This window comes from Sus scrofa, chromosome 7 (genome assembly GCF_054392235.1).
Source record: "Sus scrofa isolate SSC_HxYL_T2T_F1_AM1 chromosome 7, Sscrofa_HxYL_maternal_Yorkshire_Landrace_v2.0, whole genome shotgun sequence".
In the NCBI taxonomy this organism is placed as follows: domain Eukaryota; kingdom Metazoa; phylum Chordata; class Mammalia; order Artiodactyla; family Suidae; genus Sus; species Sus scrofa.
Genome location: NC_139389.1, coordinates 67,382,836 through 67,398,967, shown reverse-complemented (window position 1 = coordinate 67,398,967; position 16,132 = coordinate 67,382,836). Strand labels below are relative to the sequence as shown.

The following is a 16,132-nucleotide window of genomic DNA, read 5'->3' as shown; positions in this document are numbered from 1 at the left end:
CCTGAATGGGGCATGGCTAGAGAGGAGCAGACCATGACTTCTGAGCTGAGGACCTTTCCCCTCCCCTTACACCATGACCAGAGTCCACCTGCTGAACTTGAGCATCTAATGCTGTGAGACCCAAATAAGAGTGCCTTCCATTCATCAAGGAGGGCCCCACGCAGATATCCCCAAGACCTGGTAACCTCTCCCAGCGCACACTCCCTCACCTTCCCAGCCTGCTCTGCCTCTGGGCCTCACCCTCCGCATGCATCTGTCTGGTACAGCCCTGATCACAATGAATTGGACGATGTCTTAATGAGCTAGTTCCCCCCAACCAGCTTAGGAGGCTCTTGAAGGCAGACAGTGTTTTATTCACTTTATCCCCCCAGAGCCTGGTCCAGAGAATGCTCTTCATCAACATGTGATCAGTTAGAGAAGAAGGAAGGCAGTGAAGTGATAGCCTGTGCCCCAGCCAGACTGTGAGTAGCCTGAAAGCAGTTTCACCACTTCACCTCTGCCTCTTCCCCTTCGTCCTCCCACAGTAAAACCCAACAGAACTGGGCTCAAAGTGGGCATGTAGATGGGAGTGGCTTCCCTCACGATTCAAAAAATCTCCACCTACAGGACTTCTGGATAGTATCTTTATTTAGCTCAGGTGGATGTTTCTTACACTTTTCTGGATACTTGGGTTAGAATTTTCTCCATTGCACTCAATAAACTGTTCTAAAGCTTTTATATGTGATAAATGCAAACATACAAGTACAATACAGGCTAAAAGAAAACACTCTTTGCATGCTAACATTTTAAAAGGACATGGCGTAGAGAAGGAGACCCAGTTGAAGGCAATTGAATTGCTGTCCTCCTTCCTGACATGGTCCTGGCGCCTGAATTTGGGCACTCCCTCTGCTCTCTGCTCCTCTTAGACACATAGTCCTCAGCCCATCCTAGACAGGAGCAGGGGCCTTACGAGGCCAGGAGGCAGCCCTGTTCCTGCCTGCAAAGAGGAAGGTGATCCCACAGGTACAGTATTCCAGACTCTTGTGATTTGGTTGCTCATCCTTGTTTAAGCGGGGAGACCACCTTGTGCCAGTATCCTGGACTGCCTCACCTCCCCCCCACCCCCACTCTTGGCAGCTCCTAATTGTCAAAGAGATTGCATAGGTCCTGGTGTGGCAGGACATCTCTCAAGCCAGTCAGCCCCCACAGAGAACCAGCCAGCTACAGGGCCCAGGGGCCTCCAGAGAGCTCCTTTCTGAAGGCCTGGGGACCCCCTAATGCTCCTAGACCTCCTAGCTTAAGCACAACTTCGGAAGGCTCCATCAGTTCCCAGGTGGCCCCTGCTACCTGTGGTCAGCATGCAGAGGGATGAGTCCAGGGTGGGGGACGGGTATGATCCCTCAGGCTTGCCTGTAGCCCAGACAGTAAAAAATCAGCCAGACAGTATCTGTGGGCTTTGGGCTAAAGCTCAGGTCCCGCAGGTCAGTCCCCTGGCCTGGCTGCCCAGACAGGCAGGAGAAAGTCTAGGTTGCAGGGCTCTCCACCGCCTAAGAGCGCACATGCATCTGGACATGCTCGCAGTGGGCATGCTTCATGGTCAGCCCGTAGATGGGGGTCATGTCCACCTTCACACCAGGGGTCACGCGGAACTCCACCTGCTGCAGCAGGATGGCCAGGAAGAGAAAGACCTCCAAGCGGGCAATGGTTTCACCGATGCACTTCCGCTTGCCCAAGCCGAACAGGATCACCTTTTCACCCAGTGCCTTGTTGATGGTGCCATCGGCAGTGAGAAACCGTTCTGGCCGGAACACAGAGGGGTCATCCCACAGCTTCCTGTGATTGGAGAGAGGCAGCTAAAGTGGCAGCTTCGGGGCTCAGAACCATCATGTGGGCTGAGCTCCAGCCCAAAAGAACAGGGTTTTGGCAACTGGCCCAGGGACAGCAAGAGTCTGAAGCTCAGGAGAGGGTGGAGTTTCCCCTGTCCACTCTCAACTTACTGGTCATGGTTGATCTGCCACTGGTTCACAAAGACACAACGCCCCTTGGGGATGTAAAAGCCATTCAGACTTGTGTCTCTTGTGGTACTGAGGAGAGAGGAAGCTCGTTTAGGCTCGGGGCCACAAGGAGATCCCCCCATCCCCCGTACCATGTCCCTCCCACTGCCCTGATCAGGTATATGGACTGGCATTAAGCCCTGTTTCAGACAGCAGCAGATCCATGGGGCCTCACCTGTGAGGGATGGTGAAGGGAACGAAGGAGGTGTGTCGGAAGAGCTCCAGGATGAAGGCCTCCATATAGGGCAGCTGGGGTCTGTCGGAGAGCCGGGGCCGCCGCGCCTGGCCGATCACCGTGTCTGCAGAACGCAGAGGACAGACAGATGAAGGGGCCGCTCAGACCCTGGCCAGGCCCCCTGCCTTGAGCACTGAAGGAAGCTACCACTTACCCAGCTCCTCCTGGATCTTTCTCTGGATGCTGGGATTTGTCACCAGGTACATGAGGCTCCAGGAGATGGCGGTTGTGACTGTGTCAAACCCTAGCCAAGAGAGAGAGAGACGTTAGGTGTTTGGTGGGTCAGGGCAGCTGGGCACAGGAAGGGCACAACGGAGTAGCTCATACCAGCTCCAAAGAGGTCTATGACAATGTTCACAATCTTCTCATCCGACAGCTGGATATTGGCATTCTCGTCCATCCTCTTGTCCTGACAGTGCTCAATCAGGCTGTCTGTGATGTCCCGGATGCGCCCCTGGGTAAGCAAGCCTCACAGATGAGCAAGACCCCAAACCCAGACCTGCCTCTCCATTCAGGACCGGTCCCTCACCATCCCTAGCACCTTCATTCAAGAGGGGACCACTCCCACCTCCAAGCTGCGCTTCCAACTACTCTTGCCTCTCCAAGGCTCTCTCCTGACTCACAATACTTGCAGCCCCAACTCAGGGGACATCGGTCATAGACTCTAGTACCATCATCACCCCAACACACTCTCTACCCTTTTCTCTCCCATGAGGCCAGAAGACTAACTCTTTAACTCTTCCTGGTCCCCACAACAATTGGCCTAGGGTCCTGCATGGGCTGGCTATTCAGGAAATATTGCTGTCTGAAGTTAGAAGGGCTGGTCAAGAAAAAGTTCTCTTTCCCTGCCAAGGATGGAGTCCCCTCTACTATTGGCTTCAAAAGCCTAGGGTGAAAGCCCATGAGAGCCTGCCAAACCCTATACTGTTCTAGTTGTCTCTGACTTCCTGACCCCTGGCCCTACCTGCTCCCTACCCACCCACTTGGTGCCTCACCCCAGGGTTACCTTCTCAAAGATTTTATAGTGTTCCCTGACCATCTTTTGCATGAAGATGTAGAACTTCTGATTCAGGTCCTTGAAGAGATCCAGGGACGTGTTGGGCAGGTAACGGAGGATAGGGATGAAGTCGGCTGGGTTCCCAGCTGCAGTCACCTCCCCGAACTCATTACTCAGGTTGATAAGGCTAAGCAGCTCTGGGTTGTCATGATCATAGCGCTGACCAAAGCATATGGCACAGATGACATTGGCTACTGACACCAGTACATACTTGTAGGGATCGAAGTGCCCAGGCCCTGCCATCAGCTCCTGGAACTTGCCAAGGAGGCACTCGGCCTCCTTGCTCACATGATCCTCCAGGTAGCAGGAGGAGGAGGAAGCTGGGTCTGAGGCAATGGAGAAGGTGTTAAGAGCCTTCTGGGCCAGGCGCCGACGGGCGGCCCACACTGGTCCAGAGTCTGGGTTGAAGGTCATGCTCTGGCCATTAGAGATCAGAGTGAAGCTGTAGAGGTCGGGCCGTCCCTTGAAATCGTCGCCCTGCCGCACCAGGGCCTGCCGGATGGTGTCCAGGCCGCTGAGCACCAGCACAGGGGTGCAGCCAATGCGGATCTGCAGCACATCTCCATAGCGCTGGCTCAGCCTCGCCAGGGCCAGGTGTGGGCTCTTGCCCAAGGTCAGCACGTGCCCGAGCAGCGGCCAGCCCCAGGGCCCTGGTGGACTCTTCAGGCCTTTGGGGACCTGAGGCTGCCAGGTCCTGACCACCCAGAATACAAGGCAGAAGATGGCAGAGGCCAGGAGCAGCTCTGTGGCTGAGATGGGGATGGGGAGTCCAAACACAGAGAACATGATCGGCGTAGAGATTCCAAGGTGGCTGCTGAGAGGTGGGACAAGACGAAAAGGTCAAAACATCAAAAGGGGAGATGGGAGGAGGCAATGTCCTAATGTGTTATCATGCTCATCAAGGGAAAGGAAAACTTTATCCAGAACTGCTCACTGGGCATGAAGGGGAGGAGGTGGGAGAAGCTGCTTGTTGAACTGCCACTGTGTGCCAAGAATTGCAATCATTCTTCATTCAGTTCTGGCCACAGCATATGTGGTAGGCTGCAGGGAGGCTCAGAGAAGGTAAGTAACTTGCCCAAGGTCACACAGCCAGGAAGTATAGAATCCAAATTCCAACCCAAATTGCCTAAATTGAGAACATCTACTTAACTGCTGCACTGATCTATGTCAGTCTGTGATTTCCATAAAGCATTTATACTATTATTTACTTCATATTTTTCTAAAATCAACTTTAAATCCACCCACTTAGCATCATTCCTAATAATAATAGCTGTGTGAAAGAACAGATTTGATCTTTTTCCCCTAACATATATTAAAATTAACACATAATCGGTGTGTATCATCCAATTCCCCTTGAGTATTATCCACCACACTTGCGGAAAACACTTGGGATCATTCACTCCTCAGCCTCATTTCACATGTGGGGAAACTGACCTCCAAGGGGACACTGACTTGGCTAAAGGCACCCAGCACACAGACTGAGCTGGGGCTCAGCTCTCTTTGGGAAAGTTCCCGGGGAAGTTTCCAATTCCTGCCATAGGTACCTCCCTTTGAAGTGTGGTCAGATCAGTTGATGAAAAGGAATTTTCCCAGGACCCTTAGTTCTCTACTCCTCGAACCCAGGATCTGGGAATCCTGCCAGACTCTGGGGCAGGGTAGAGAAGGGACAGGGGACTACCCCCTTACTTATTGTCTAAGCCATAATGCCCTTAGTCCCAGTTCTCTGAGTTCAACTGACCCACAGTTTAAAAGCAGCTAGATGCCAGCCAGATTGAGGCTCCTGGTCACAGAATTCCATGCCAGGGTTTTCATTGGGTTCAGTTTTCAATGAATGAATAGTCTGGGCCTCCCCCATTTGCCAATCACTAGAGAGCTGAGAATAAATGAAAGGCTCCCACTAGGCAAAGGCTACAAGCAAACTCCAGATTGGAATGCAGAAAATTAGGAATGGATCTGAACATCACAGATGCTAAGACACTATTTTGTCTCTAGGTTTGGTCTAGAAAAGTTATACAAATTCATGGACTATTCTCTCCAAGCAGGAGGCTCTGACTGGGGCATCTTTCCGGTGCCCTGGACTGGAGGTCAGAACACCAGTGTTCCAGGCTCTAGGATGTGGCCTTGGGCGGGTCATTTTACCCTTCTGGGCTCCAGTCGCCTCATCTGAGAGAGGAGGTGGGATGTGATCTCTGATTCAGGGTGACCAGCTGGATCTCAGAGAAAAGAAAACCCAGACCTAACCTGGGAAACTATACCATCTGACTAGTGAGGTTTCCCCACAGAAAAGCCACCCAGGATGGGGAGGTTGTGTGGTTCCTACCTCAACTGCTACAGCCTCTGTCTAGGAGGCTTCCTGGAGGAGCTAAATTCCAAAGCACACTTCTGTCCCACTCCCTGAGTGAAATGGGGACATCGTTAGGCTTCAGTGTGCCATGGTGTTCCCTTCTGCACCCCCGGTGCCTCAAAGACCCCTAGCCTTAGTAAGGTGATAGGAGGCAAAAAGAAATGTTACTGCTGAGTTTTCAGGGTCCAGCTTTCTGCAGCTGGCAGTCTCTCACACTGCCTGCCCACAGCAGAGGATAGAGAAGACAGGCAATGGAACAGAGAGGGTCCCTGGGCAGGGTCCAGCACTCCCACTCAGATCAGCCTCCCTTGTCTGGCCAGCACATCTCAGCCCTGACAAGCTATGCCTTGGGAGGGTGGTGCCAGACAGGGGTAGCTTTTAAATAAGGCAGGGTACAGCTGGTAGGAACCCACCCTGCCCCCTCCATCCACCCTGACCACCCAGGAGAAGCCCCCCACCCCTCACACAGCCTGAAGATTGGCTACACTTGTTTCCAGCTTCCCACACCTGTTTCCTTATCCAGCCTCCCAGGTAGCCCTCATGGAGAAGCCCCAAGACATTCAGGTGGTCAGTGGGAGATGGAGCCAGAGTCCTGAGGGGAGCACCTACATCTAGAGTTCTGGTACTGACTGTGGGACCTTGGGTAAGCTCTGCCCTTCCCCTGGCCTCAGTTTCCCCACTTAGGGAGGGAGCCAGACTGCCTCCTCACTAGGGATACTATTAGCCTCCTTTCTTGAGGTGCTGGACTGGTGGCTACCTAGGAAGACAGGAAGGTATCAAAATTTTCCTTTTGGGGGAGGGAAGGGTCAAGCCTAAGGCCCCCAGCACTCACCTGCGGCTCTGAGGGCTGCAGAGCTGAGCTAGGAAGGGTGGTTTCTGGAGCCAGGGACCCCAAAGAAGATCAAGGAAGGCCCCAAGGAACTGTCACCTTCAGAGTGAGGATGAAGGCACTGCCACCTTTATAGGCAGCTTTTGCGTGTGGCCACGCCCCCTGGAGCTCTGGGATGGGACAGAGGGAGGGGCAGCCTGGGGTTGGGGGGGACGGTCTTCCCAGGATGGAGGGGGGAGCGTGGGGAAGGACACAGGGACATAGATAAGAACACACCAGGGGGATGCCTCATTCAAGTGCTGGCACTTAGGAAGGTGAGGGCTACAGACACCTGGGACCCCCAGTTCCAAGGTACCCCATGAACAGCTGCAGAGCCCTGCTGAGCAGGGGTTTTCAGAAGTCCCAGGATAGCCCAAAAGAGAGGCTATTGGGTGATGGGGTGGCCCCAGCCCCGGGCAAGACGACCCCTCACCCTGATTTTTGCACTCACTGAACACTGGGCATGTAAATGCTTCCCTCTCTCTAGCAGCAAGGGCCACACAGGCAGGGGTGGAGCTGCCGGCTGATGACCTCCTAACCTGGGTTATTGATTTCTGGCTCGCGTGAGAAGCGTGGCGACCCCAGCCCCGAGGTCGCCAGGACCGGAAGGCCGAGGCGCCGATGGGCTGGCCCCTTCTCCTAAAGTCCCCAGAGACTGGGCCACTAGCAGAAGTCTGTGCTCCCTGACAGAGCGGTAGGAATGGACTGAGAATGTGCAATCTCACTGAGCGCGCACTAGCGGGGACACGTTGAGCTGCCTCTAGGGCCACTTTGGAATGCTGCAAACCAAGGGCACTTCCAGCCAGGACCCACGGGCCCTTGAGGTTCCCGGGTTGCTCGCGCTTTGGCATCGCTGAGAAATTGGGCGGCGAGGGAGGGCCGGGCAAGAGAGGGGGCCCCAGGACCAAAGAGGGAGGGAGTCCCGTGCCGATGCCTCCCCAGGCTAGCGTGCCTGTGTCTGATACATCCCTCCAGGGGGCAGAGGTCACGCGGCCCATCCCCGCCCCACCTGGCCGGGGGCGCGGTGCCCAGGAGTTGCGTGAGAAGGGCCCGGAGGCCCGCGCAGCCACCCAGACGCCCAACTCCCTGGCCAGGCTCGGTCCGATACAGTCACGCGAGGGGGGTGGGGAGGGGAGTCGGAGGCGGGGCTCTTAAAGGGCCAGTCTCTAACGGAGCGTGGGGGTAGACATGGAGCGAGAGGAGCGGCGGAAGCCTCGTTGGATGGGTGCAAAAGGTCCAGGTTTGCGTGCGGAGCTGGGCTTTTGCAAACAAGCGGGTGCCTGAGTGTGTCTGTATTTTTGGTCTATGCCTATAGCTGGACACGCAGCCCAGTGCCCCCCAGGTCGCCGGGCCAGCTGCCTCCAACGCTGTCCCGGCCCCTGTCGAGCCTTCCTGATGTAGGAAGTTGGGAGAGACAAAGTTTCATTTGCGTGTTTAGCTCAACGTGTCCCCAACTAACCACATCACCCGGCCTCCCTAGAGTGGCACCACCAGCTGATGGCCCAGGTCAGAAAAGAGAGCCTCATCCTATCCCCTCATCTCCCATTCCAATCAGATGCCACCTCATGCATTGTACAAAATAATATTTACCAACAATGTCCCAGACACTGTTCTGCTGGCAATTGACATAGAGGTGAACAAAACTGACAACCTCCTGCTCACCTTGGTTTATATTGTAGGGCAAGAGGAGTGGGAGGTGAGGACAGAAACTATCTACAGAATCTCAGAGAGTGAAAAGTGCTATAGAGAAAAATAAGGCAGAGAAGGGGTAGAAATCATGTGGGGGCAGACTGCAATTCAACACAGGCTGCTTGGGGAGGACCTCATTGAGAAAATGACACCCAACCCAGGCAGGAGGGTGAGAGCAACAATCAAGGGACACAGATATCTGGAAGAAGACTACCTGGCAGAAGGAACAGCAAGTTCAAAGGCCCTGCACAGTGGTCCTTGAGGGAGGGAGCAGTACTAGGAGCACTGGAAATGTGCAGTGTCTCATGACTGGTGAATTGTCCTGGAGTTGAGTGGGATGAGTGAGGGACAGTCCTGTCCCAGGTTCAGGGAGCACCTTGCTGAGAAACATGGGACTTCCTTTGAGATAGAGACATTGTAGAGTCTGAATCAAGGAAGACTACTGACTACTGTGCTGAGAGTAGACTAAAGGGGTAAAGGACACATTTCTCCACTTTCATGTCTGTCCAGCGACACTGCCACATCCTCATCCAGGCTCCCATCATTGCTCCCAGCCTCCAAGCCTGGGTACCATCTCCCTTCTCCATCCTGTGGCATGTGGTCTTTTCAAAAAATGCAAAAATCTCATTTCATCGCCACCTCGTCTCTTCAGTAGCTCCCATCTGAATAGAAACCAGAATCTTTAGAGAGTTCCTGTGGTGGCTCAGCAGGTTAAGAATCTGAGCAGTATCCATGAGGATGTGGGTTCGATCCCTGGCCTCGCTCAGTGGGTTAAGGATCTGGTATTGCCGTGAGCTGTGGTGTAAGTCACAGACATGGCTCAGATCCTGCATTGCTGTGGCTGCAGTGTAGGCCAGCAGCTACAGCTCTGATTCAACCCCTAGCGTGGGAACTTCCATATGCCACAGGTGTGGCCCTAAAAAGACAAAAAAAAGAAAAATAAAAGAAACCAGAATCTTTAGCAGAATCTACTAGGAATGCCCACTGCTACTTCTAATCACCCCACCTTTGTCTCAGTTAAAATATCACTGCCTCTCTAAGAAGTCTGCCTCGATCCTTTCCATAGCAATTTAAGTTTTTCCTGGTCTGTTTCCAGCACTTCTCCATGGTAATTCTCAGGATATCTGTCCCTTGCTAGGACCCTGATCCAGCCTGTCACCCCTTCCTCCAAGCAACACAGAAAACCCACTGCGGGAAACTGCTAATAACTGGCAAATGGGTTAATCCAGCTGTATTATGAATGGGGCACATGACCAGGGTGATGTTGAACACAAAGCGCTGATGCTATAATGGTGGAATTTAGGCAACAGAACAGGTAGGAGACAAGGAATGATGGGCTTCCATTCTGTCCAGCATCCTTCCATTCATTTCACCTTTGCATCTCTGGCTCAGTCTGAGAAGCATTGTGGTACCCAAGAGAGGTCTGTGTCTGTCCTTCAATCACAGTTGGAGCTAGAGCCACAAAGAATGTAAAGAATCGGTGTGGAAGCTGTGGCAAGGAACTGGGGAACAAGGCATTCCCAGATCCATCACCCTGCTCTGCAGCCCAATCTCTCCCTAGACTCTCAGAGTCCCCACCAATGCCCTAGAGCTCTGGAGAACCACAGCAGCCTGCTCATCAGAGCTAGAAGACCATCTGCGGGGCACCTAACCAAGACCCAGAAAACTCCTTCTCTTGGCGGAAGACGCATTGTTTCCCTCAAATTCTCAAAGGTTTCTTGCTCCCAGAGAATCAGTTAGAATTAGCTAATTCCTCTCCCACTTCTCAGCTGGAGAGACTGATGCCAGAAAGAAAGCCCAAGGACACATGACCAGGGAAAGCAGAGCCCAGATCTAGCCTCTTGCTTCTCGGTCAGGGCTCTTCCCTCCATGATTTATTGTCCCAGACTATCAGGAAAGTCCCAGAAGGCCAAAGGTTGACAGGCTCAGCCCCTGGGTCAGGGCTGCCCAACTCCCCATCTTCTTGGACAGGGGCCTGGTGCACTGGGGTTACAGGAGGCACTGCATTTCTCAGCACCAAGCCCTGCATTTCACAGCCCCCAAGACATAAGGGGGCCCTCAGGAGCACAGGGAAGAGAAAGGGGGAGACAGGCGAGAGGTTAGAGGACCTTGGCCTAGAGCCAAACAGCCAATCCTGGGTCAAAGTTTGCATGCCTTTGCGTGAGAGACTCTTTGGCTAGGATTTCCTAGAGATCAATACCAGGAACACAGAGGAAGGATGGGCAGTGCAGAAAGGAGAGGGCTCTGGGCTGGAGGGAGAGAGACAAGTAAGGGTCCTGGCCCAGCAGAGGGATCCAGCCTGGAGTCTTTGGTCAGTAGTGCTGAGGGCTATGTGGCGAGGGGAATGGGGAGATAGCAAGGCCCACAGCAAATCTCCTGCCCCATGGTGGAAGCAGGAACCATGCCCAAGCAAGAGGTGATGCTGAATCTGGAAATGCTACAGGAGCTGTGAGAAGGCTGAGGTCCCGGAGGGAGAGAGGAAGGCTAGAGAAGGGTCCTAGAGGATGAGGAGGGCAGGAAGGGTATCTCTGGTGCAAGGAGGGGGTATAACTTGAACAAAGGGTGGGAGAGGGAGGGTGAGGGGAGGCAGTTTGAGAAAAGTGGAGTTTGAATGGAGATAGAGAACTGGGACTTGTTTACCAAGGTGTCCTCACCCCACCAAGCCACCCATCACCCCACCTGAGATCTGAGCCCTGAGCACCTTCCCTTCTCCTACCTGTGTCCAAGGAGCCAGAGAGATTTGGTTTGTAGGATCCAGGGCTCAGATGAGGCAGCCCCTGGCTCCCTGGCTCTTAGATATCCTTTCCCAGGATAGTCTTGGTCTAACCTGTTGTCTTGGTATAGCAATTAAAAGTGCCTTCTTTCACTCTCAAAAGAGTCCTGGCTTGGGCAATAAATTATATGGTTACCTCAGTGACCGTAAACACGTAAAAGGTTTTGTGTGCCCCACACTCATCCTCTCTTCTTAGGAAACACTATGCCCATGGTCCTTTGAGGACTACCCTACCCTACTCTAGGTCAATAGGTTTAGTGGAGCTCACCTGGCCCCAGGCTACCAGGCTGGCACATGATTCAGGCCAAGCCAGTGAGAGCCCTACAGGGGTTTTAGTGAAATTGCTGGAAAAGAAGTTCTCTTTCTACCAAGCCTACCAAGGGTGGCTAAGCTGGCTAGAAAAATAATTCTGGACCTACCAGTGGCCATTTTTCAAGACAACTCATTAGAAGAAAGAAGAATCAGGAGATGAGGGGAGGGAGAGAGGGCAAGAATTGAAGACATTGAATACCTAGATCCAGTTGTTCCTGAAGCCAATGAAGTTCACCATAGAACATCTGTTACATGACTCAATATCGTCACCATCTCCCCATCTCATCCTTTACCTCCTCCTCCTCACCTTCTCCTCCCCTCATCTTTCTCTTCTAGTAGGAGTTGAATGTAGGGGTTGGCAACTAAAAAAATTATAACAAAACCCTGCAGGCCCGAGAGGATTACCCAGCAGCACTCTCTGAGTAATTAAATCTCAGCACTTGAGGCAGTTCTAAGAGGCCTAGACAGGTTGGACAGAATCCTAAGAAGTTACTCGTGTCTAAAAGCTTCCCACTGGTCTTCCCCTGTGCTAAAAATTCCACCATTGGCACCACCACGGGAGGCTAGTTTTATCTCCAGACGACCCTATGCTGGTACTGAGGACTTGCTGACCAGGGAGCACCTGGAGAGAGCCCAGGAGGAGGCAGGCATCATCAGAGGAGGCTGTGCCACCTCACCCGGCTGGGAGCTAACGCTCGCACCTTGTTGGCTGGAGGCTTCCTGGCTGAGGGACACCCTGGGAAAGAATGTGCCCCATTTGCCCTCCTAGATCCTAGCTGAGGAAGAGATGCCATCCTCTCCCCAAGCTGAAGTTTTCAGGAGGAAGTTTTTGAAGAATCTCAGAGGAAACAGTCCTTCCAATAGCAGGCAAAGCCTTTCCAGATGGGGCTCCCCTTACCTCTCTGACCTCCACCCCTGTTACTCCCCTTCCTCAGCCCATTCCTCTCCAGGCACAAGAGCTGCCTGAGTCACACCAGGCAAGTCCTTCCCTGTATTTGTCAGGTTCAATTCCTGCAGGAAACAGAGGGCCTCCTCAAATGGAGTCACTGAGCAGAATTTAATAAAGGAAATTTGTGAATTGCTTAAGGTTCAAGCTTTAGAGAAATCAACGGGAACAATGCAGCAGCCCAGGGCTAGCAACATGTGCAGCCCTAAAAAGCAAAAAAAAAAAAAAAAAGGCACACTAGGAGTTCCCATAATGGCTCAGTGGTTAGCGAATCCAACTAGGAACCATGAGGTTACAGGTTTGATCCCTGGACTTGTTCAGTGGGTTAAGGATCTGGCATTGCCACGAGCTGTGGTGTAGGCCACAGATGCGGCTTGGATCCCGAGTTGCTGTGGCTGTGGCGTAGGCTGGCGGCTACAGCTCCGATTCGACCCCTAGCCTGGGAACCTCTGCCGCAGGAGCAGCCCTCGAAAAGGCAAAAAGACTGAAAAAAAAAAAAAGGCACACTAGCACACTGTGGATGCTAAGTGAATATTTGTTAAATAAATGAATGGAAACATGTTAAACCCCCAAATAGGAAAATATACCGAGTTTGAAATGGCAGAGGCCTTGTGAGATTATGGGTCTTCATGGTAGGCAGGGCATCAAGTCCAAGATGGTCAGCTAAATGGAATCCAACTCCTCATCCCCCACACCAAGTCCAGATCCTTTTTTCAGCACTCACTGGCTGAGTGCTACTCATTTTGCTGCCAGAAGACAAGCAGTTAGGCACAGTCCTGCCTTAAGAAGCTCATCTCGGGAATTCCCGTCATGGCTCAGTGGTTAGCGAATTCGACAAAGAACAATGAGGTTGCGGGTTTGATCCCTGGCCTTGGCTTAAGGATCTGGCGTTGCTGTGAGCTGTGGTGTAGGTCACAGATGCAGCTCGGATCTGGCGTTGCTGTGGCTGTGGCATAGGATGGTGGCTACAGCTCTGATTGGACCCCTAGCCTGGGAACCTCCATATGCCCTGGGTGTGGCCCTAAAAAGACAAAAAAAAAAAAAAAAAAAAAAAAAAAAAAAAAAAGCCTGGCCCAGCTCAGATATCCTACCTTAAGTTACCTTCACTTTTCTTCACTTTTGTCCAGGGTCAGTGCCTGGACTAGGTCTCACTACCGACCATATGGCCGTGATCGCCAGAAATCCCCAACCTCTTGCAATCTCAAAGACTTCTGGTTCCCTCAAGAGGTCACAGCACCTCTCTCCACAATCCAGCTCCCCTGCTATAATCAGCAGAGAGCAGTTTCTGTAGCTGCTCTCAGCAGAGGGAGCTCTACAGGATTGGGACAAGAGAACTCCATGTCTTGATGGGTGGGGAAGGGCAGGGAGGATGCAGACCCTGGGGCACTGCCCGGAGAAGTGGGGTGGAGAGGGATTATCCCAGAGGTGCCCTAGATAGAAGGCAGTATAAATAAAGGCAGACCCTCCTCTTACTTTCTCTCTTCTTCCTTCAACAGCATCAAATATCATTAATTTAGACCCATGTTAGATATCAGAATTTGGCTATTTCTGCTCATCTTGGCAGTTGTGTTTATTGCTGGGGAAATGTTTACCAAGCCAGTGAATTGTGAAAAGAGCCTTGCAGGGAGATATTTGGCCTACTGAAGGTCATGTTCAGCAGCTCAGGGGACTGTTCTGTTTTCAAATTTGAGATGTCCTTTTCTATGTAAACACAGGTTTGCTGACAACCAACGTTCTTGTCCTCTCATCATAGTAGGGTCTCTGAGGACCCTGCTGTGTCAGCCAAGTGCTCTTGGACGTCCTCTCATAGTCTCTGCCAAAGAGGTGGCCTCATCCAGACCTATCACCATCAGCCAGGAACAGGCCACTCGATCAACCTAAAACTCCCTTTCCAACTGCTCTACCCCTTGTAGACACCCAATAGCCATTCCCACCACCTTGACTTTTCCTCCTTCCCACCACCCTTCCCCACCTCAGTTTTGTCCAGGTATCCTCCATCTTCCTTGCCAGAGGTATGTGCTTTGGGAGAAGGCTGACCTCAGGGAGTGGGTCCTGGCTAGTCTGAACCAGTCTTTGTGGCCCCAGGTACCTTGCTGGTGATTGGATTAAACATGGATCTGTGGCATGATTCTGGCCAATGTTACGTAGGAGAGATCTGAACCAGCATTTGGGAAAGGTTTCCTCTCTCTTAAAAGGGATACATGATAAGGACTTCCCATTGTGACACATCAGAAATGAATCCAGGGAGTTCCCGTCGTGGCGCAGTGGTTAACGAATCCGACTAGGAACCATGAGGTTGCGGATTCGATCCCTGCCCTTGCTCAGTGGGTTAAGGATCTGCTATTTCCCTGAGCTGCAGTATAGGTTGCGGACACAGCAAGGATCCCTCATTGCTGTTCCTGTGGCATAGGCTGGCAGCTATGGCTCCGATTCGACCCCTAGCCTGGGAGCTTCCATAGGTGCAGCCCTAAAAAGCTAAATAAATAAATAAATAAAGGATATATGACAAGAGATACATTCTTGTCCCTCTGGCCCTTGTCATGTCTGGATATGATGGCCAGAACTGAAGCAGCCATCCTGTGACCTTAAGGGAAACAGCTTAGGGGAAAGGTGGATACTCTAATGATGGCGCAGTAGAAATTTGCGGAGGACCAGTTTATCATTCAGGGCCCTTGCAAGAATTAAGATCCACTCAAATTGAATCACTGAGGAGAATTTAATAAAGGGAATATTTACAAAAGTGTGGATAAGGTATAGAGAAACCAACACAGGGTAGTGTGGTACCATATGACTAGTAACAGAAAAGAGCCCTTACTCTCTTGGGCCTGAAGGGACAAGAGGAAGGATCTGTTCCTGGAACCCAGAGAGACAGAAATTGTAAGAAGAAGGGAGTTGCCTGGCAGGAGCTGTGGCCTCTCATGGCAGGGACTAGAGAAAAAATACCCTAACCTCAATCTCCTCCCACCCTCCCATCTCATGCCAATGCCTCCCACTGACTGCAACCAACAAGTAGCCAACGGATGAGGGAGCCCATTGACATAGTCTGCAGAGATAAGCCTCCCAGTGCCTAGAGCAGGGTGGAGAAGGGGGTGGTGGTGGATGTGGAGGACAAAGAGGATTTTCAGCACAATCTGGGTCTGCAATGATCTCATTCATCTGTTTGCTCACTTGTTTTCAGGCTCCTCTCTGAGGGCCAGTTCTGTCTTATTCACTGCTTTAAATTTCCTCCTTAAACAGTGGCTGTTTGAGCATAATTTACACTCAAAAGAATATGGTTGGACATCCACTATTTGACAGGCACCATAATAAAGATTGGGTGACTAAGAACATAGTCTGCTTCAAGTTGTGCATAATCCAGAGAGGGCAAATGAAACCAAAGCAAAATGGCACTGTGGTGTTTGTGCCATGAGAGAGCTATGCCCGAAGAAGGAAAATTTAAACCAAAGTGGGTGGTCAGGACACCCCAGAGGAGGTGAACCTGGAGCTCAGTGTCTGAATGCACAGAGGCAGAAAACTAGAAGAATTCTAAGAGCTTCCTTCTCAGTGGTGGGAAAGATGCGTGAAAGGGAGGAACAAGTGGGAAATTAGGTAAGAGAAGTGGGTAGGAACTGGCTCACATGCTGAGCTAAGGAGTTTGAGTTTGGTTTTGAATGTCTTAAGAAAGCAGTACTAAGGGATTTTACGTAGGGATATGGCTTGCAATTTCAGAAAGTTCACTTGGGTGGAGCATGGATTGAAGGGATGGGGTGGGGAACTGTGCTGTCCAATACAGTAGCCACTAACCACATGTGGCTACTCAAATTTAAAATTAAATAAAATTGAAGTTCCTCCTGTGGTGCAGCAGGTTAAGGATCTGGCATTGCTGCAGCTGTGGC

At 51.9% G+C, this 16,132-nt stretch overlaps 1 protein-coding gene across 3 annotated transcripts in view; it reads right to left on the bottom strand.

The window, feature by feature from the left end:
• Positions 1-332: 332 nt before the first annotated feature.
• CYP1A1 (cytochrome P450 family 1 subfamily A member 1) overlaps positions 333-16,132 on the bottom strand; it is a 54,255-nt gene continuing 38,455 nt past the window's right edge. The window contains 7 exon segments of one of the 3 annotated variants that reach the window (NM_214412.1): positions 333-1,812; positions 1,977-2,063; positions 2,209-2,332; positions 2,423-2,512; positions 2,596-2,722; positions 3,275-4,139; positions 6,502-6,588. In NM_214412.1, the coding sequence (NP_999577.1) occupies positions 1,527-1,812; positions 1,977-2,063; positions 2,209-2,332; positions 2,423-2,512; positions 2,596-2,722; positions 3,275-4,111 (1,551 nt within the window). In that variant the 5' untranslated portion in view covers positions 4,112-4,139; positions 6,502-6,588 and the 3' untranslated portion in view covers positions 333-1,526. 3 annotated transcript variants of the gene reach the window in all.